Source organism: Halyomorpha halys, unplaced genomic scaffold, assembly GCF_000696795.3.
Source record: "Halyomorpha halys isolate HHAL.00 unplaced genomic scaffold, Hhal_1.1 Scaffold8.1, whole genome shotgun sequence".
In the NCBI taxonomy this organism is placed as follows: Eukaryota; Metazoa; Arthropoda; class Insecta; order Hemiptera; family Pentatomidae; genus Halyomorpha; species Halyomorpha halys.
The window spans coordinates 122,547-145,717 of record NW_027111933.1 but is presented as its reverse complement, the minus strand read 5'-3'; the positions used below and the strand labels follow the sequence as shown (position 1 = coordinate 145,717).

Below are 23,171 nucleotides of genomic sequence, written 5' to 3'. Positions count from 1 at the left end.
ACTAATATAATACATGTTTTGGAGAGGATGCACCTTCATGTAACCAAACACTATCCGAAAAAAATAGAACCTCGCTACACTAACAAAAATAACCTCCATGTTCCAAAAAATTCAAATAAAACCAAAATCATAAAGAATAAATTTAAGTGTAGCATCAAAGAACAACTGGAAAGTGACGGCTTTATGTAAACAAAATAATACACAAAATAAACATCATTCACATCTTGATTGATTCCATTCACACTATCAATCGCAAACTCATTTACAATGTATGCAAACACAATACATAAAATATATATGGCTAGTTAATCTTCCTTGCTGTTTAGAGGAAACAGCAGCAGTCAGTCAATAGTGAGTTTGACTAATTATGGAAATCCTCCACTCCTGAAACAGCAAATGAGAAAAGTTAGAAACATTACGAAAATTAATCAATTTAAATGTTATATATATATATATATACATATACCAAAAGAGTATAGATGATAAATTATGGTAGCTCGAGTTTTCTGTAACTAATAGGGTAAACAACTTGGTCAGGTTGAGCACTGAAAGAAAAAAAAATGCTTACCTGGTCTTTTCAAATCTACAACACATTAGTATCTCTTACGAATGAATACGTACAGTACATTAATGACCACATTAACTCAGGATACAGAAATATTGTATAGTCAAGAACCAGTGCCTTTACCACTACCTCCTAATTCAGTTTTTCTGTTTTATATTAATCACAAGCAATACCAAGTCAAAGGACCAACAGTGCACGAACAAAAATGTTTTTTGAGGACCCATACCATTGTTGAGGAGTGCATTCCAGTAAAAATAAAAAGTACGAAAACTCAGTATTCAATTTTAAATAGAAAAAAAATTTATATTATTCAAATTGTTGTTTTGTTTAATTGGGAACTCTACTATAATCTGTAAATTAATAGCTAGAAGCACTAGAATCTTCTTTGATGTCTAGAAGGTGATTAACATAAAGATAATTCACATTAGAATCATAACAAAAACTGAAACTAATTTGTATTTTAGAAGCATAAATTATAACTAACTGAAATAGAGATATAAAAACTTATATTATATAATATCATATCAATGACTTAAAATAAAGAATGGAATCCCAACCACATTAGAAAGAACATTTAATAGGTTCCATGCCTTTTCATGCCATGCATTTTATCAGGTTAAAACGTTAGAGTAAAAAACTTAAAGAATGAGAATGACAAATCTAAAATATAATCTGCCTATGAAGATAATAAAGGCAATGAAAGAGTAGATGGATTATATCCACATAAGTATTATGCTTTAGAATTACAATATTGTAATTATTTTTGCATTTATTTATTCTATAAATAGAATTTTAAAAAACAGGAGTTTTAGGATTAACAAATCAATATCAATAGTAATCATTCTTGAACACTAAAAAGTCCTTCATACATAAATTTGTTTTTTCGTGATTAACACTTCGACTGTGGTTGACGACATATTGTCAAACGGTGGTGGTTTGGGAGCACGTATGACGGTAAGCTATCAAGGGAGATCACTTTTCTAGCTTGTGTTCTGAGTGGTGGGAAGAACCTCCCTTTCACCTTGAATTGCCCTGAACTGAGTTTAGTACTGTCCTAGCTTCCACCAGCTACGGTCGTTCTGGGTTCTTCCACATTTAAGGATTTTTACACTCCTTATTTTTTTTTTTGTAGCCTATAAATTTATTCACTAATGTATTCTTTTATTTTCCACACACCCAACAACCTTTTTTTAACAAGTGTCAAAAGGTTTTGTTTTTTTTTAAGCAGATGGTCAGATCTGTGATCAAGGTTTTTTGTTTTATTTAAAAAATATATATATTTTTTACATTGTTTTGGATTATTTCAAGTTTTCTAAATGTTTTAAAGAATATATTGTGATATGACAATAACTTTTTAGAGTCCTTATTCATTAATTCAGTTTAAAAAAAACCCACAAAACATTTATGTGTCTGCTTATTGCATACATAGATGGAGTGGTATATGTGAGTGACAATAGTTGCCATGCTTAAAAAGAAGATGTTAAACTTTATTTGGCTAAACATTACATTTTATATAATGCTTATTTAAATGAAAAGAAAATATCAACAAAAATAATTGTGTGTTGAAGTGGTTTTCTCAGGTAGCCCTTGGGGTTAAGTACTAAAACATTTTCTTATCATCAGGATCAGGAAAAATTCAATTGGTTATAATTTTATTAATAAAAGGTATAGGCAAATGACAAATTAAACTCTTTGAGCATAAAATGCCTTCATAATTAGAAATCGTCACACATTCAATCTCTATTAAGCCCTGGAGTCATACAGGAAAGTTAATAATTTTCACTTGCAGAGGGTTAGTGAACTCAGTGGCTAATATAATTGCACTATCCTTGATAGACTTTCATGCCTTTAATTTTTGCCTTAGGGCACTATATATATTTATTATGGTTCCCAAAGGCTATGTACTGAATCATACACCTTATGTGAGATAAAGCTGTACCGCAATAACTGAAAAATGTACTTCACTATTGTTTTAATTGGAGCAATATTATCAAATATACAGCACGAAACACACCAGATCTTTTATTATTTTTTATTTACTGATATAATAAATAATTAATTCCAGTATTAAACTATAGAAAAATAATTTGGAGCTGTTTTGTCTTTAGTGACATCTTTATACTTCCATATTTTAAGCCAATATTTCTATTGGCAGGTATATTTTATATACCTATGGAATCATTAAATGAAGACTAAGTGTTTTCAAGGATACTAAAAGTGGATGTGACTTTCTTTTTATCCTAAAACAAAAAGAAAAGAAAAGGTTTTTACTTTTTTTACTTGAGGTGTCTTTTCGTATTTGAGATTTGATATACATTTAAATGCATTAAAATAGAATAACCAATTTTTTTTTTTACCATAATACACAAGAAAACAAATCAATTGGTACATTATTATTCCCATTTGATAACCATGACTAACCCAGCAATTGGGGTAAAATATTTGTGGGGGAAAACAACCAAATTTGCACTTATTTTTTTACACTTAATGGACTCCGACAGTCTTTAAATTTTAAAGGCCTATGAAGTCACAAAGATATAAAATTTTGCCCCTATGTCGTCATGTCATATCTCCCATCCAGTTGTGAATTAAATGGTGATAATTTTCAGGCCTAGTGGAAATTTTAGGAGTTTTATCTACTTTTTTATTTATAACTCCAAAATGGTGTTTCCCAGCAAAATCTTTCATATTCATGAATTAAGGAAAATTGGTTGAAATAACGGCAGTAACACTACAACATTCTACACAATTTGACTTCCGAAAGCATGTGCCTTGGAAACGGCTATTCTGTATTAAAATTATTAGAATGATGGTTTTTCATCATAAAATTTTATGTTTATTAAGAACCCTATATTTTTATCTTGCTTCTTGTGATAAGCTTCACAAAAGATGAAGAAGCTTGCCTTTCAATCACAATTATACATTTCAAGTAATTAACTCAAACTAATAAAACTGAATTAAAAATTGATTAATGGAGGTTTAAGTTAATTACATCTCTAAAGAATTCTTGGTATCTGAAAAAAAAAAATGTTTAGGTATCCTTTAAAATGATAGTTGAAACAAAATGTCACTACAAGGAGATATAGATTGTTGAATTTTTCGAACTTATTCGAAGGTATCGCTGCTTCAGCAACAACATCTTACTGAAAGTGACTAATTTGTAATAATTAATGAAGTTGGAATTTCGTAAAAGTATAAGATAAGTGCAGGTGTGTGGGTCTCCCAAGTGGGAAAACACACTCCCAAGTGGGGGGTACACTTATTTCATACATGCTCAGATTTACAGACAGCATGAGATGAAAAGTACTAAGAAGGGTCCTGAGCTAAGTAATAGAATCAAAATGTTCCCTACAGAAAAAACTCACAAACACAGGTATGTGTTTATAATCCTGTGATTGTTTACCAATATTTAAGGAGGTAAAAAAAGATCTCAAAAACAACAACAAATTTCATAAAGACAATGGCCCATTTCTCTACAGAAAAAAAAACAACCAAAAAACCGTATTTTATGTTTTTATAAGTGTCACATTTTTTGCTGAATAGGAAGCAATAGTTAAATACTGTTTAGGTTAGGTAATTCTAAGTTACAGCACAGCAAATCAAATCTTCTTAAAAAATAATAGGATTTGTATTCTTTAAACCATTTGAAGTCAATTTTTCGTCGACTTTGAGTCTCATCTCTAATTCAAGTTTTCACTGCTGTCATCATGTAATATTTAGTAATAAGCATTATGGCTCATTATAAAATCACAGAACATAAGCACATTATATAGTAACAACATAAACTTAAGACACATGTTCAATCCTCTATATCTGTCACTTTTAACTCCTATAGCACATAGTATAATGAAGATTTAGTCCAACCCCTGTGTACAAGGGGTATCGTTTCTTCAAATAGACAAAAAAGGTCTGAGCATGAAGTGAAATATAAGGGTTAAGTAATCATTACATATGGAAACAATGATTTAAAAAAAAAAAATAAATAAAGATTATACATATAAATATCGACACAGTATAAATATATATAAGATATACATACAATATATCTTTTCATGCACAAGAGCTTTTATAATAACATAGTATGTATGCACAAAACTGCTAACAGTCTATGAATAAATACATACATCAATGTTTATAGAAAAGAAGTAAACATGCTTTAGATAGAAAAGTTAGCACTTCCATTGCAATCCCATAATGTATACAAATATATATATATTTACTATGTATACAAATATATAGCACTTGATTTAAAGGTGGAACATGAAGTGAACGGTGTTCCAGTACCTCTCTTTTTTGGAAAAAAAAAAATATATATGATAGTCAAGAAATTTGCTTCATCACACTTATGGCCTCCTACGAGGTGCCCTTCACTCAAAAGAATCATTCACAGTTCATAACAATCGATTTTTTTTTCTATACCAATAATCTGGAATACCTCCACCTCTCACAGAATAAATTGTTATCTCTATTTCTAGAAAACAAGCCCAGAGCATATATAAATGCATATTTATAAACAAATATATACATTCTTTTTACATATATAAAACAAATATACTTTTCATGATGTTTCTTTGAATCTACATGCAGATGAATGTTAGAGTTCATATGGGAGCCTAGGTACACAAACTCTCCAACACTCTGAAGGTTACAGCTGGTTTTTCTACCTATGGTATACCAAGGATCTCATATGACAAAAAAACCTGCTAGCAGTTTGTTCTATTACTTTATTTGGCATAAGCATGGAATTACATAGTCTAGATCGTGATTTTCCAATCATCTCTCGACTCAGTTGTGTGGTTTTTTTACTTGGGGAGGGGTATGGTAGAGCATATGGAATTGTTTTAATTTATTTATGTTTTAGAAACTAGTTTTGATGTACTAATTTTAAACAATCCGTGCCACTTCCCAAAATGTAAAAACTTACTTACTTTAAAAAATAAAAAATTATAAAGAATTACATCAGTAAATTACAAACAGTAAAAAAGTGTTCCCGTAGCAATATACTTAACGGAAAACACTTAAAGCAAGCTTCTTCCAAATTGTTACAAGCCATTTTGGCACTAGTCTATAAAAAAATACATTTTTAGACAATTAATAATAAGGTCTCCAATTGGGTAAACAGTAATCCAACAAAACAAATAGAAACAACAAAATTGGTCCATCAACCCGAGGTAAAAGTTGATTCTTTTAAAGTCTTTGAGTTCCTACTTTTCCTCCAACTACAAAACTAGTGAACTGAAATATAAGTGTACTAAACTCAAATCAGCCATCATTCTGAAATAAAATTAAACCTTAATGAGAAAATATTGTCTGTAGTCATAATAAATAAAGCATGGTCAAACGTTTAAGCATATTGGAGTCGACTTAGGAGAGGCCTGTTCATATTAATATACAATAGGATACAGAAAAAAACAGTAAACACTTAGGCCAAAGGGAGGAAGAACTTATTAATAATACAGGAAAATTTGTTAATAGTACTATTTGTTTAAAACAAAAAAAAAATTTAAACAAATATTGTTTTTTAAAAAAAAAGCTTTGTGGGAATAAAGCCATTAAACTTAAGATACTTTCTGTCAACTCAGTCTTTCAGTTAGTTATTTTTTAAAATGAACATGAGTAATCGACAAACAAAAAAAAATTTAATCTCCACTCACTCAAAATTTGAGGTTTTACGTAAGATATATACATTGCATCAATTGAATTTTTAAAAATTCAATTCACTGGACTACTGAGATATTAACAGATTTGTTACTGAAATTAAAGGTACCATATATTTATCCTTGTAACATCTCATTACCATCCGCCATTTCATTTCGAAATGATATATGATTAAAAGTTTTATACACCTATGTCTTAGCCAATTGAAGATTAAAAATAAGAATCACAAACATCAAAATTTAAAATTAAAAAAAAAGATTTATTTCTTGAACGGGAGAATAGATTTTGTTGCTTTTCTTTGTCTTGTAAGGTTCTGCCTCTGATACCTGTATACTAAATTGGGCACCTTGTGGATATTAGTTTTAAAACATTGTTTGTTCAAAGAAAACAACTGTCAATACACTTCAAAATAAATAAATACTCAATTTAAAAAAATATATTATTCTATTTATCCCAAAATAATTTAAGAAAAATTCTTGAATTATAACTGAGAATGTAAAATATAGTAAGATACATGCATAACAGGTTCTTATAGAATGTTTCTGGTTCTACCTTACCCTAAGCACATTTCTCTAAAACTGTTAGAGAGGTTTATTGCCAAATTGAGAGTTAAAAAACTGAATTTTTAATGATTATATTTTATCCAAAACCTCAAAAATACTTAAGAGAGATTATACAATAGAAAAAATAGGCAACAGAAGTGCTAACTACTGAAACTGTTTATTTGAGATCAAGAAACACCAATAGACAGAAGTAACAAAGCCATAGAGATGGAGCATGCATACCTGAAACCTTAATACCTTGATGGTTGGTTGAACTGTGATTGTACAGCAGCAGTCGCAGCGGTGCTAGCAGCTCCCCTCACATGCTCATTCTTCATGATTTCTGTAGTGAATTCTGCACGTGCTTTAGCCATACTTGCTCCAGAACTGCGGTAAATTCTGTGAACCTATTAATGAAAAATGAGAAAAAACTATTATTGAAATATTGTTGATTGATCGTAAGTAATTAATAAAAGGAATATTATGGTCCGAGTGCAGTCGAAATAATTCAAATAGTAAATAAACTATTTATTATGTATGAGCCATCATTTCGTCCCACTTTGCAGGGAGTCATCAAGGCTAATAAAGATACAAACAGCTAAAATAATGTAACAAATTAAGAGAATAAGATAACATGAAATAAAAGTAAATTAAGGTATGGCTAAAAATGATGTAAAATATGTAAAGATTTATATAAAAATGAACAAAGTAAATTAAAAATATGATGTATAGTGAAAAGTATAAACAATAATTTAAAAAAAAAAAAAGTAGATAAAAAAGAAATATTGAAATACGGTACACACTAAAAGATGGAAAATAAAGGAAATAAAAATAAAATTAGAGTAAAAAAAAAAGTAAAATGATGAACAAACTAGAACACTCACCTTTCAGATTTTTTATATCATTATATGCCTAATTTTTTTTTTAAATTCTTGTTTACTTATACTTTTCACTGTACATCTTATTTTTATTTTTTTTAATTTACTTTGTTCATTTTTATATAAATATTCACATATTTTACTTACATCATTTATAGCCATATCTTAAGTTTACTTTTATTTCATGTTATCTTATTCTGTTACTCTGTTACATTATTTTAGTTGTTTGTATTTTTTGTTTCACTGATGATGCCTAGCAAAGTGGACGAAACGATGGCTGATAATAAATAGTTTAGATTAATGATTTATTATAATGATTGTTGGAGAGAGGTTAATTTCATTATTGAAACACACGATTTTGATCCAAATATACTCTCAACTTTTATTTTCAGAAAATTCTCCAACGTTTCGGCCCTCCGGCCATTCTCAAGGAGACAACGTTAAATATCGACGTCATGTTCTTTAAAATATTTTCTGCAGGCTAATTTCCCATGTCATATATAACTTTTTATATTTTAAATCTAAAACTTTTTTACATAAATAATATTCTATTTTTCCACTTACAAACATCATTTATAACAGAACCTCAAAAGTTGAGAGTGTATTTGGATCAAAATTGTGTGTGTTAATAATGAAATAAATAGTTTATTTACTATTTGAGTTATTATGACTCCACCCAGACCATATCCCTTTTATTAAGATAATTAAAAATAGTTTCTAATTATAATTCTAATCAACATTATTGTTCTAAACTAAACAGTGAGCCGTAATCAGCAATAGAAATCTGAATTGAAATTATAAGAAGAAAATTACCTTTGAGATCAGAACAAAATCTAGAAGAACAGCAGTTATAAACCCAAGTGTAACAGAGAGCATAAGCAAGCCCACGATAATACCACTAGCATTGCCATACTCAAATGTTTTTATGGTTTTATACAGACCACTGAAAAGTATAAAATATATAAAATTAATATATTTATTAATTAAATATGATAATTAAAATTATACATTTTCACAGCAACTAAACTTTTGAAAATTAAAAAAAGATACAGATTTATAGCAAACAAGAAATTATCAGTGTACTACCAAATTTTTAATCAAAAGTGTGCTATGACGGAAAAAAGACTGAGAATCATTGGCCCAAGGATACAAAAAATTAAATGAGAAGCCATAGTTATTGATGAAACTAATATTCTATTTATATTCATCCATTTTCTTTTCTGAAAATTGCTTTTTCTGTATATTTGTACAATTCGTTTCTGTAGTGTATTTCTATATAATAACCTTATTTTACAAGGTCGATTATTTGTTATTTGAAAATAAAATCTACGAGAACAATGATTGTTGAAACATAGGTGTATCCAGAAAATTAGTTTGTCATATAAGTAAGCGAAAGTAATTGAGGAAATTTGATAAAAATTACACTAGACCTAATCTTAATTTTTTTTTTCTGACTTTGAGCAAAACTGGACAAACCTTTTTTTTTTTAATATAGGCGTGTCAAGGAAAATACAATTTACATGTGTAAACAAAAGTAGTAGATGAAATCCGATAAAATTGATACTATAATTATATAATCGAAAATGATATAATTGATACTAGATAATTTTTACACTAATACTCAACTTTCTTTTAAATTTAGGCCAAAGCGGACGACCTGTTTATAAAATATAGGTGTGCTGAGAAAAATAATTTTACTTATACGTAAATGAAAGTAAAGAACAGAATCTGATAAAATCAATACAGGAAGATCTAAGTACCAACAGGGTTTCTGTGGCAAAACCTGAAAATTTTGATTAACAGTTCGATAAATTAAATGAACACAAATTTGACAACTGACAGATGCAGAGCCAATTTTTTTTTGCTTGATGTCTGAAACGTAAAATTGTTTGACTTTGAATGCATTAGTTTTTTTTAGTTTTTTATTTCCAACATACAAAGCTTCCCTTCGATAATGAGGAAGCAAAATCTAACTTATTTAAAAAGGGCCTAATGGTATAGATTACAACAGGTATATTGAATTCATTTACTACTTACCAGGAGCCTCCACCAGTCATTCCAATGGCCATGACAGCAGTGACAAGCATTTGAAATGCGAATATAAAGAAGAATACCATAAAACTGAAGGAACTGTCATCCCTGAGAAAAATGACATCATCTTGTTAATTTTGAATGGCCTCAAAACTTAGAAACAAGTTCTTAAAGAAGAAAAAAATGAATATAAGTATAACTGCTTGCAGTACTAATTTATTATAAATTAAAAAATAATAAGTTGAAATAATATTCCTTAACTATAAACATTATGAAGAAGAAAGTCAAAATCAATTAGTAATTTAAATAAATGATTTGTTAATAGAAATAATAATCAAATTTCAGTTCATTCCTTAACTAATTAAATGGTTAGTAATTGAATTAACTTAACATTCACCAATTAGACAGAAATAAGCTGAAAGAATATTAACCAATCTTTGTTCTCAATCATTAAGATACTAAATCATAAAAATTCAATCTCTTTACTATCCTTTATTTCTGAGGCTTAATTCTGAAAACTGAAACTGAAAGTTTTGAGGACGTGGATGAATATATTTTGTTATAGTATAAAATATAAAAATAAAAAAAGATTGAGAACCTTTCTAAGATTTTTTTTTTTACATTTAAAAGTTTACTTAAGATGGTACAGGTTGTGGTCCAGAAAAACAACTGAAAATATTTCTTAATTGTTGTTTTTCTTATATACAAATTAACATGTGGTTGACCTTTTTATATATAATATTAAATTAGATATATGTTTAATTGTAAACAGACAAAGTTATATAAAAGCTAAAAACCTCTCTAAAAAAGGAAATTGTTGTTTTGCTCCAATCCAAAGACTTAAAACGGATTAGTAGTTCACTAACCTTAATACATTACAAATAATAATGAAATAAAAAATATATAATCAAAATGAAAAATCTCTTTAAAAAATTAGATATGTTACCTGAATGCCTTATATCCAGGTCTATACCAGCACACAAACGAAAATGGAGTAAGTATTACAGTATACAGAAGAGATAATCCAAATGTTTCGAAGTCTCCAAAGGTGATAACTCGTATCAGGGCGACAAACATATTGGCCAACAACAACAGGAAATGGACTGTTGTAACAATGTAAAAGAAATGTATAAACCATTGTGAATACATACAAATAGAATCTATTATAATGAAAAATACAAAATAATAAGATAAAATTAAGGTAGGGGCTACAAAAGTGCAAAAAAGAAAAGCATAATACACAGTAGGTATAACAGATAATTTACTTACATATCCATAGGTTGTACATCTGCCTGACAACTGACTGGAAATCAACAGGTATATCAACATTGATGTCTTGATAAAAACAAGGCTCTAAACCACAAGAGTTGGAAGGAAGTGGTGGCCAGTTGTTTTTCCGAACTAAGAAAAAAAACCTCAATTAATATAAAACAGCTAAAAGTTATGGTTCATTTTATAATACAACAAAACTTTGTTATAATGTCCTCTTATTAATATTTTTCTTTTTTTCTAAAGGAATATAAATCATTTTTAAAATAGTATTTTCCAATTTCTTTATTAGTTCAAATGTTTTGTCTTTTATTTCAAAGGAACGTGAAAAAGTACAAATAATCTGTATATAATATCTGTTATTTTCAATTTCATTTCCTAACCCTTTCAATACTTCACATATAATTTGATTATCAAATAGAGTCAACAAAGACAGTAAAATCTATAATTTCCGGAGAAAAGACTACTTGAAGGGCCTCCCTTGAGCAAAACAGGACCAATTGTCAGAATGTTAAGGCGGATCCACACGTTGGCCGCTCGCCACGAATCGGAGGCTTGTACAAATGTTCGGTAAACAAAGAGCGGGCCATCCACATGTCAGTTTTATTCAGAGAGGCAGACGTACAAGTGGTTTCAGCCATTGCACCGGGATTAAATTATTTTTATTACAAAAAAAAAAAAAGAAAATGAAAGGAAATTAAATATAAATAAATAGGATTAAATATAAAACTGATAAAAAAAATCCCAACAAACACCTTTCACCTCCTAACAGCTCTCAGTTGCAACTAGACAAAGAACAATGGTGGAGATGCTACACGAGCGCTCTCACGAACCCCTTTGATCTGTGTCCAAAAAAACAATTCTTGACGGATCGGCAACGAGCTTAGGTCAATTCGTACATGCCACCCATCCAGATACTCGCGCATGTTTGAGTTCGCCATGGCTTGGCCAACATGCAGAGGCCCCTTTTAAGTTTCAATACACCGATAGGAGTCCTATAGTGCCTAACCATGGTTGGGGGTCAAAGTTTTTCATTTTGTGGAACCACCACCCCTCAATGAAAAAGTTAATGCCCCAGGCCAGATCTCAACTTGTTAAGACTGCACCTAACCACTGAGCTAAGGGCGTTTGTTTTAGGCATATCTCATTCTGTTATTACTGGTTCCATCATGGATAGAAGCAATCTCAACCCAACAGTATGCAATAGTAAAATATTTATGTTTTTAGACATGACAAATTCTATGTGATTTCAATTTGATTTATGCAATTCATTAATTACATCAATTATTTTTCAAATAATTGATAATAAAAAAATGTTTCTGTAATAGTAAAGCAATCGAGAGAAAAATCGGAACCTAAAAATCTTTGAGTTCATGGAACCATTTTACCTAAACAACAAAACATTACATTCAGACAATCAATTAGTTGCTTTGTCCTGCTGTACTGTTTCTTTCCAGAATTAATGTTCTTAAAACTTACAGTCAATCTGTTCTAATGTTTCCAAAAAAAAAAAAAAAAAGTTAACAATATTTGTTAAATAAATAAAGTTTTATAAGAAAATTACCTATTGAGACCAGGACTGAGGAAAAAAAAGAGTATTATAGTAATAAGTGGAAACATTATTACAAAGTTTTACATTAAAAAAAATTATTCATGAGAACAACTTTTAAAACTAACCATTGTAAGTGTTATTTCGAAGTTCCTCTTCTCTACGTTGTAATTCGGCTGCTTTACGTTCCAATTCTTCTTGTCTCCTCTAGAAAAAAGTAAAACAAGGATTAAAAATATATTTATTAAGTATAAAGTTGAAGTGAAATAAAGTAAACAATGCATACTTACGTCTAAAACTGCCTTTATGAATGTGAGCAATAAAAGAAACAACAAATTAGTCATTTAACATTGATAAAGATGGGATTAATTATAAACTAATATTAATTTATTAAAATTACAAGACTTATTTCAATTCAAAGTTTGTAAAAGAATCTGAGTATGGTGGCAGACTTTACACCAGCATAAAATATATTATATGTTTCATTAGTCAGTCATAATGATACTGAAAATAGCAGTCAATAGAGTAAGTAAGGGCATGATATGAATTAATTCATATTTAATTTTCATAACAATAGCCTTTATTTTTCACTTTTTATCACTTATGTTATGTTGTTGGGGTAATTCACAAAATTTGATGGATATGATGACATTTTATCACAAACGGATATGATAACCATTAACAATGTAGACTGGTTTATTAAATATATCATTGGAGTTTTTTTTTTTTCCAAAACCTACCCAAATACACTTGACAACATTTGAATGGATTTTGAAACAACTCATTTAATCAATAACATAAATAAATTTAAAAATCTTCAAATCCTGAGCAGGTAAGCTTGCAGTAACCCTAATTAAGTCTGAGCAGCAGAGCCTATTAAGCAGGTCAAAGGAAATATACAGCACTCTTACACAAGGTGGATTCACAAAGCTCTGACAGCCAGTAGGATAAGGACATGAGAGCATTTGACCATACCCCGAAATCCTAAAATGGAATAACTCCATATCTGATCTGATCCCACTCTTTTATAGTGTGATATCCTCTTTAATGAGTAAATAGTTATTTTTTATAAATAAATGATTTTTAGTATGTTTTATGTCATGTATCATTTCAGTATTGTTTATTTGTTGTATTAAACCAAAAAGCAAGCTAACCAATTTTCATTAGGAAAATATCCAGTCAGAAAAGATATCGTTCAAAGCCAAGAAGGCGGCGCAATTCTGAAGTCGGTAGAATCACTGCCATGTTGAGCAGATTCAAATATTTTAAACTTTAATTATCTTCCCATTATGATTGTAATTGCAGTAGATTGGAAAATAACATAATTAAGGAAATAAAATAAAAATGAAGTTATATAATGCAAAGAATTATGAATATATTAGTTATTAATAATTTAAAAATTAAAATATAGAAAGAAAAATAAAATTGAGAGAAAGAAAATATATGAAAACATAATAATAGATAAAGAGGCAAAATGTAAGTAAAGTTTAACAAAAGAAATGAATAGAAAAAAAATATATATATTTTGAAAACAACAAAAATAATATACGGCGAATATAACTAATAACGTGGGTAAGGAAAATTGAGAAAAGAAGGGGGGGTAAAATAAAGATAGGGAAAAAAGAGAATAAAACGGACCTGTTAACTTCAAATCTAAACGCCAAGTGGTTTCTGCGCCAAGAATGGCCAAACTCCGAATTAAAAAATACGTTACAAGAATGACTAAGTGTTTTTAAGTGGAAACGTTACAAGTGGGTAAAAAATAAAAAGTAAAAAGGGTGGAGCAAGGGATGTGGTATACAATATGTGATTGGTGTAGAAGAGGGATAGGGTTATTTAGTTTAGTGTAAATATTAGATAGTGTGTTGTGAGGTTTGAAAGCAATACAAAGGTTAGGTATAGCAGAATGTAAGTTTTTTCATAAATATAAGAATAATATCAACTGGAGAGTGGGATAATGGAATCAAGCAAATCATTTAGGATAATGTTGGAAAGATCAGGAACTAGAGGATTTCCCATGGCCAGCCCTGAAATTTCAGTTGACATTATCTTATTAAAAAATATTTAGATGATCTCCTCCTTGTCTTAAATTCTGATAAAATCCCTGACATCTTATCCGCCTTTAATTCTTACCATCCACGCCTTAATTTTACAATAGAAATTGAAAATAATAACTCCCTTCCGTTCTTTGACCTCCTCATCATAAAAAATCCAGACATCATATCCATTGACTGGTACACCAAACCAACCTACTCAGGCTCTTGCCTAGAAGTCTTCTTCTAAATTACCACTCCCAACATCCTTACCACCAAAAAATTAACGCAGCCAAAAACCTTATTCACCATGGCCTTTCTCTTTCTGATTCCCATTTCCATGAAAAAAACACACACCGGATTAAACAAATACTCTTAGCTAATAACTATTTTCTCCATATCATTCATAAACTTATATACAACTACAAAAATCGTCTCACCACTTCACCTAATTCTTCACAACCACTTCTATCCCCAACAACTATCAATCAATTTATTTTAGCAAATTTCATGAAAACTACTACTCCTACGAAAATAAACATAAACTACTTTATAGCTCATTAAACTAGCTTTAATTTGAGTGCTAATAGACATCTGTACATCACATAGTTCCTGAGATATAAATTTCTCAAAATAAATTGACTAACAACTGATATTTCAGTACGTTCCATACAACATTTTTATGAAATGTTGCTTTTTAAAAACCTATATCTCGAGAACTATTGAATATAGTAATGTAAATAGCTCTATTAGGGCTTACATTTTAGCAAATTTACTTTACTTTAAATGATGCTCTTTCAGATTTTCTATTTTTGTTGGTAGTTGTAAAGATATAGAGCTCCGAATAAAAAATTAATTATTTTTAACATTTTGAAACAGCCGCCATTTTCTATTCCTCCTACCTATACTTGGCAGACTCATAAATTTTGACTAGTAATTATACCTAGTTTTCATTAAAGTAGTCAAAAATTGGGGCGAAATAACTGCCTTTTTTCTCCTCTTGGGCTCTTGTACTATATGAGTTACTGTGGAAACATAAAAATACCCATTTCCAAAACTCAGAACATCATTTCATCTCATCACTCGTTATAGAGATATAAGCTAGAATTTTGAACCACAATTTTTTTTTTTGAGGACTAGTCTCAGATTGTAAACTTAAGTGTATAGAGTATATTAAGATTGTTGAAGGGAAATAATTTAAATTGCCGAATTTACTTAAGGTTATAGTTGGATGCTCATAAGTAGTGGATAGATTAAGCATAAGGGTGTATACCAGACTGAAATTAGCGAAACCAAGATTGAAATTAAACTACAATAGTTTCATTTATTCATGAGCAGATGTTATACAACTTTCAGTAAAAACTTCAAAATTAGGATGCTTAAAAATGTATTTGTGGGAACTTTTATAATGGTATTAATCTATTGAAACTCTTCAATTACCATTCACAACTCAGATAGGGTAAACAATAAAATTGTTCAAACACAATATGTGCACGCTACCCCCTTCATTTCTTTCCTATGAACCACCAGTTTAAAACAACTTTAAAAATTAAATTATAACAGTGCATACGATGATTACTTTGTTGTCCACCCCAATATCATTCTTCCTCCTTCAACCTCTTGATCACATAAGAATTATTCAGGATTTCAGATAACGATACTCTTCTAAATTGTTCAATCAGTAATGTGTACCTGGTAACCAGGTTATTGCAATTTCTATAACCAGAGAGAAAAAATACAAATTGAAGGACACTAAAGAACCAAGATGTACAAAACCTAAATACCTGTGGAATAACCTGGATTCCTACACATGGAATATCCATTAAATTGGGACAAAACATAGTATTCACACTTGGAGTAATTTGATAAAAATTACAGAAAACACAATTATTTTTACAATTTGTAAGATTGTTTGGTAAAATACATCTTTTCCCTACAACTGCTGAAGTGAATTCTACTCAAATTCATGGGGTAAGTAATGATCGTAAGTAAGTTATAATTAATTATTGCAGAAGGGTTATTTTGATTCTGACAACAGAATAGCAGTAGTGCACTTCTTTGAGCCTGTATAATTAATTCAACATCTAAAATATTAATATTTAAGTCAGTAATTTTTAAAATAAGTATGTACCTGAAAATCGGCAGGAGTCATATTAGCAGCAGCATTAGGTGGTGGAGCTGCTGCAGTCGTTCTAGTATAAGGAGGAGGAGGTTCTTGGGTAGCTGGCATAACAGCTGGCTCCTTCCTCTCACCACCAGTTCGGATCTGAAATTACAACAATGAAACTTAACAAACTCTATAAATAAAAAATAAATACAAATCAAGCACATATCAGGCATTGAAATTAAGCATAATCAACTAAGTTTAGTACTAAATAGTGACTGCTGTACACACAGAGCAATATAGCCAGGGATATTGGATTGGCAGTAGTAACTTATAGTAAATAAAATAAATATTAGGTCATTACAACATTCTTTGTGAATTAATTCAATAATGACATTAAAGTCTCCATTTTAATTCTTATTTGACTATGTTGTATGCAATACATATACTGTTGTTTGCTTTAACTAATCCTTTAATTAATCACGTATACCAAGTGTCTCTTTTATCTATTTTATTCATCTATTCATCCAATTCTTTCATTCCATTTTATAAGTTTCACTGAAAATGTAAGAGAAAAAAATTGTCATATGTTGTCTTTTGATGCACTATTAGAAAAAACAACTAAGTATGAACTTATTTTAAGTATGACAGCAGCTGAAGAAATTTGTGCACAGTGGAAGATGAAAATGTGATGTATCGTGGCAGTGGTAGCGTTTTAGTTCAATTCTAGCAAAACAAAAAGCATCTGTTTGTGATCACTCGAGGATAATACAGAATTTGATAAGAGCATTTCAAATAATATGGAAAGCCATCATTTAAAAAATCTTAATGTCCAAAATATAAAACAATTAAGCATAATTATAACTATATTTATAACAATACAAGACACTATTTATTCACATCCAGTCAAAAAAAAATTCTTAGAAACGGAAGATTTTAGCATCTTGAACCACTCTCCTCTAATAACAGGCCTGATGTTGCACTTTCCAACTAAGGTCTTTTCAGGTCAACAGCTCATTTTTTGAATGGTCGGTACTAATAAACAATGTGTGAAGAAGAAAAAAAAGAATGTGAAGAGTTTTCCCCACAGTTTTTTTATAACTTCTCATAATGGTAGTGAAAACAGTATTACTACTTAATTCAACTTCAGAGAGAGAGATAGGTTAAAGTATAAACAATATTGGTATATTCTGAAAACAAATTTTAACATGTAAATTTTATATTGAAATTTAAATTAAATTGATTTAATGCACAAAGACTTTTGTAATGATCAACTAGATATATTTAAGAAAAAATAATCAAAACCAAACAATAATTAATGTGGGTAAGTTTAACAGATGGAAAAAAGCATCTGCCAATACAATGATATTCTTTAATAAATAAGAGCTATGAAAAAAATAAGCAGCAATAAACACACATTTACAAACTATCATGCAAAACTGACACTAAACAAATATTCATTGCCCAAATAACAAAATGTTTCAATTGAAAATTGGTTCAAATGAAAACCTCATATCTCAAAAAAAAGAACCTGGATAAACTCGTATTTCACAATATGTGAGTGTTAAAAAATTCATTATACACAAATCTTACTCTTGCTGCGACAAAGAATAAAATATTATGTCTTTCTCAGCAGCCATACTATTTAAGTTTGAAGTTAAAATAAATTAAAATTTTTCTTTTGACTTACAAGGTTTTCATTCTAGGCTATTGAATTATGAAAAACATATATATAGAACTAAAAAGTAAAATCAATAATAAATCTTCTACACATAAAAGATCCAATTAGTAGTAAATAAACATTTAGCATTATACATTTTAACTAACCAGGTATTGAGGAAAAGGTAATACTTTACACAAACATATCATTGATATAGTTATTGACAATCCTTCAACTTTAAAGAATATCTTTAACAAATTTTGAACAATCAAAATGACAGTTTATGTAATTAAAAAGGAGCAGTTGAAGCATGCGTATAACTTCTTAAGTATAACTTCTTAATTGATTAGCTACAAAAAAATTAAGTCACAATTAAATTAGCTGGAATACAAGAGCAATCCCAAAAGTAAAGTCTCTTATTTTATTTTTTTTTAGAAATATATACAAAATTATGTCTATTTCTTATGATGTAACAATTTTGAAGATTGAACAATTATCTACTTTTCTTTATAATTGCCCTTCTGTTCAATGTATTTTAAAAGTTTTTATAGGACCACGTCATACTAGTTTCTTGCCATGTTCTTAATAACGAGTAGAATCTCATCTTCTACCTCGTCGTCAAAGCTGCCAATTGCCAAAAGTTCTTTCAAATTAGGGAACAGGGAATAATAACTGAATGCTAACTTACGCCCTAGCTCAATATTTCTCATGGGCCGCCCGTAGCCCAGTGGTTAAGACATAGTCTTAACAATTTGATGTCTATTGGCGGTGCCGGTTCGAATCCGGCCTGGGGAGTTGACTTTTTTCATTGAGTGGCGGTCCCACAATGTAAAAAACTTTGATCCCCATCCATGGTTAGGCAGTATAGGACTCCAATGGGAGTCTTGGCCGTGAAAAAAAAAAAAATATATAATTCTCATCACAGGTCATGAATTTCCCATTTATTTTTCCATTATATCACAGTACCTGTCAGTGTGTACTGTAGGTGGAAAAATATTGTTATTGTTGAAAGTTTATCCTGTCCATACCAAAAGTTGCCACGATTTTACCAGTTCACTGTAAGATTGAATTTTGTGGTTCAGGTAAAGAGGAATATGGCCACTCACATGATTATTATTTTTTTTATCTCAGGTTTATAGTGTAACACCCAGGTTTCATCATCGATGAAAATTGTGTCCAAAATATTATAAGATTTGCAGTAATTTATTTTTGAGAGAAATAGTAGATCTGGGAATATAAAACTGTTACATCTTAAAAAATGTGTCAACTAAATAGACGATTATACATCGGAAAATGTTAAATCTTTAACGTAATATAAATATCACAGAAAATAAAAGCGATTTTCTATTTCTTAAAAAAATTAAAGACCTTAATGGTGGGATTGTCTTGATCTATACATAATTAAAATTGCTATAAGATAAGATCAGAATAATAAATATTAACTAATGATAATTTCACTAAAGGTTCTTAAATATTTAGAATAAAAATAAATCATTTTAAGACTTCATAATGTAATAAACACTATCTAATTGAGAGACTAATAATTCATGAAAGAAAATAAATAATAACGATAAAATTATAAAAAAAAAATTAAAGATAAAATTTTCAATAAATCAAAAACCTATTTAACGAGAAACAATATTTTCATAGTTCAATATTCATAAGTCTCATTTTCTGAACAGACTAAAAATTGAAATAATAATAGTACTGTGTACTATAATAAAAAATTGAACTGAAATTATTAAAATTATAAAATTGAAATAAACATATATACTTAAGATGAAAAAAAAATAAACAAAAATTGGCTACAGATTGACTCTTCAAAAGAGAACATAATCACTTTAAGGCAATTATCCACTCATTGGTCATTTGTACTTATATCATCTGCCTTTACAAAAAAAAGAAAAACCGACCATTTCCAGGTATTAATAGTTACTTAATAAGGTTGTCTTAGTTTTATATTTATTTTGTATTATTATATCCTCATTGCTTTTTATCCTAAATAATGTCCTAAACTTTGGATTGGTATGTCAGTATTAGTAAAAAAGTTTAAACTTTAAAAGTGTTATTTCTTAATTGAAACTATGATCTCTTTACTTTTAGATTTATCTTCATCAACGACTAGTAGCAGAATGGGTGGGTATGTTATAGAATTTCTCGGGTATAATAAAGAAACAAGATATTTATTAATAATCCTCACTAGCTCAGATGAACCAAACGTCTTGGGCAAAGATAGTGAAAATCTTTATATTTTAATGATAGTCAGCACTAATTTTTAAAAATTCTACTTAATATGAAACAAAATAGATTTAGAAATAGGAGAATAATTCCAACCTACAAGAGGTTTTCAATACACTACAAGGACTGATAAAGTTAAAAATTTTCAAATCGTTTATCAGTTTTCTCTAATATGTAGCTTAGTTTAGAAATTGAGAAAAGAGAAATCTACAAATAAAAGTCACTTTTGATGCAGGTGATACTTACTTAACATGCTATGAGCATAAAGCAAGCCATACTACATGTATACATAATACAAATTATAGAAACAAATCAAGCAAACAATTCACTAACTTAAACAATTAATGCAATATCACTAGACAGCATTTGATCAATTTAAAATTTCAACTTATAACTGAACAGATTAACTTAAGGTAATTGTGACAATTTAATGAATTTCATTATTATTACATACATAATAAAAATATTTGAAAAAAAAAAGCAAGTAAAGTCACTATGAGTCATCACATAATCACTTATGATAACCATTGCAGTAAAAAACTATCAATAAATCACGAATAATAATTGCTACTATTTTAGTATTCAATATTTTTTTATTGCCAATTAAGAAAACCAAGCTTGATATCTATATGTTATGTAAAATAATGTAAAGAACTACAAAACAGGAAATCATATACACTCAACAAACCTTACTATTTTTTTTTCGATGGGGGAGTTATTAACACCAATGATCATTAATCAGAGCTCTAAAATATGGTTTCTCATATTTCATTAGGATAAATTAGGTACTTCAATTGATTGCTTTAAATGTTTATATTGAAGTAATAGAATCTCTGCCATTAGCAATAATCTAATATAAGAATCTAATTGATTTTTCAATAGATGATCTTTGTAAAATGACAAAGCAAAAAATAATTGAGACATTATTGTGATAAAGTAGGACAACACAAGCAAAATATGTCAATCAGGTGCCAATCTCTAGCATTAGGAATTATATTATAAAAACATATTTAATTATAATTATTATATTTAATAATATAATTATTATAATAGCATGATTTATTATTCTTAACTAAAGTGATGGGAAACCCTTCCTCAACTAGACCCATTTGGATCTTTTGTGAGTCAATAGCATGATTACATTCATTCATAATATTGTCTTGCTCCTTTCATTTTGATTATCAGAGTTAGTTATTAGTTTTAACTTAAGAAATGAAAGTAATGCATCAAGCAATTCAATCACAGCAATGAAATAATAAATAAATTATAAACACTTACGTTAATTATAGAATTACTTAACACTATTCATACACAATAACATTTGCTACTTAAATAAACGGGAATCAAAGTTTAACAGTTTATTCCTAAGAATTAAAATAAATAATCCAGTATATAACGTACAGCATTTACAGCAGGTGGAGATGGTTGGTCCGCAAAAGGATTATATTCTTCTAGACCTCTCTGAACACTACTTGTCTGTTTAGTAACTTGTTGAACAGCAGGATCCTAATGTACACAACAAAGTTTACAAGTTTCATGCCATAAATATGGACTTTAAAAAAAATGTAAATTAAACTAGATATCAATAAAATAAATAAAACAGTTAAATTACAGTATTTCTGAAATCCATAAGAAAAAAGTTAAGATATACATTTAAATAATTACAATAAATCTATAAAAATAATGACAAACCCATGATTGTGTTCCCTCTATTCCTATCTATCAAGATCCAGTTTTGAGGAATTGATTTGTGCATGAGACTATAAAAACATAGCTACATAATTTAAATTTGAAAATAAGCGGCTAATCCCAACTTTTAGAATTATGACATAATAATTACTGCATAAAAGTAAGTTTGCTATTGATATCTTTACTGTTTCAGGAATGGAATGTTAATAAAAAAACAATAAAAATTATAATATAACTTTGCCATTGATATTCTGAGCAATTCGTTTTTATATGTTAAATATTGGGATTTACAGTTATATTAGAGGCTTTCATCACTTATATGAGAAACTGTAAAATAGTTAAGGGGTGTGAACCTATCACATTTTGGTAAATAGTGAACTTCAGCCACTTTCATTTTAGATAGCTCAAATATCTATAATTTTCAAATTAAGAAAAGTGTAATAGCGAGTAAATGGCAATGATCTCAAATTAATTTATTAAAGACCTCCCACATAATAAGAGTTCCTCTTTTAACAATTTAACAAGTCATTATACACGTTAGATTGTAAACGCTAACAAGTGAAACCTATGTTGTACATAATTAAATTACAAAAAACAGTGATCTACTTTTATTTTTAAAAAGTACTTACTGCAAAAGGGTTGTCTACGGTTGGAGGACTAAAAGGGTTGACTACATCATCAAATCCAGACATTTTTGGGCGAACTAATGACAATACCTAGATTAAAACTTATTGAAAAGACAAGAAACTAAATGTTATAGAGAATTTCATAAATATAACACATTTCTTCGTCAGACGGCACTTATAACTTCTAAATACACAAAATGACGTAACAATCGTGGTAGGCTCTCTTGTCTGTTACTTCAAACAAATGCCATTATGATAACACTCAGTGTAACCATCATCATATTTGCGATCTGTAAACAAAATTTATACACAAGTTAAATAAAAACAAC

The 23,171-nt window shown here is 28.9% G+C and overlaps 1 protein-coding gene across 3 annotated transcripts; it reads right to left on the bottom strand.

Annotated features, from left to right (window-relative positions):
- Positions 1-228: 228 nt before the first annotated feature.
- Scamp (secretory carrier membrane protein) lies at positions 229-23,132 on the bottom strand. Of its 3 annotated transcripts, none has more exons than XM_014415442.3 (10): positions 22,846-23,120; positions 21,929-22,033; positions 16,657-16,791; positions 12,621-12,699; positions 10,944-11,075; positions 10,621-10,777; positions 9,681-9,782; positions 8,457-8,586; positions 7,024-7,172; positions 229-384 (listed from the first exon to the last, which is right to left on the bottom strand). In XM_014415442.3, the coding sequence occupies exons 1-10, from the start codon at positions 22,906-22,908 to the stop codon at positions 366-368; spliced, it is 1,071 nt and encodes a 356-aa protein (XP_014270928.1). In that variant the 5' UTR covers positions 22,909-23,120; the 3' UTR covers positions 229-365. The 3 variants fall into 3 exon arrangements, with proteins under 3 accessions (XP_014270928.1, XP_066905950.1, XP_066905951.1); XM_067049849.1 differs by having other exon boundaries at positions 7,009-7,172; positions 22,846-23,117; XM_067049850.1 differs by lacking the exon at positions 21,929-22,033 and having other exon boundaries at positions 22,846-23,132.
- Between the last annotated feature and the right edge of the window lie 39 nt (positions 23,133-23,171).

Excerpts from the sequence above, each read along its gene's own strand:
- Scamp (XM_014415442.3), bottom strand. The coding sequence starts at position 22,908 with ATGTCTGGATTTGATGATGTAGTCAACCCTTTTAGTCCTCCAACCGTA. Across the intron at positions 8,587-9,680 it reads ATGACTGGTGGAGGCTCCTG|TGGTCTGTATAAAACCATAA; the intron begins GTAAGTAGTAAA and ends TATACTTTTCAG. Across the intron at positions 7,173-8,456 it reads ATTTTGTTCTGATCTCAAAG|GTTCACAGAATTTACCGCAG; the intron begins GTAATTTTCTTC and ends TTTCATTAATAG.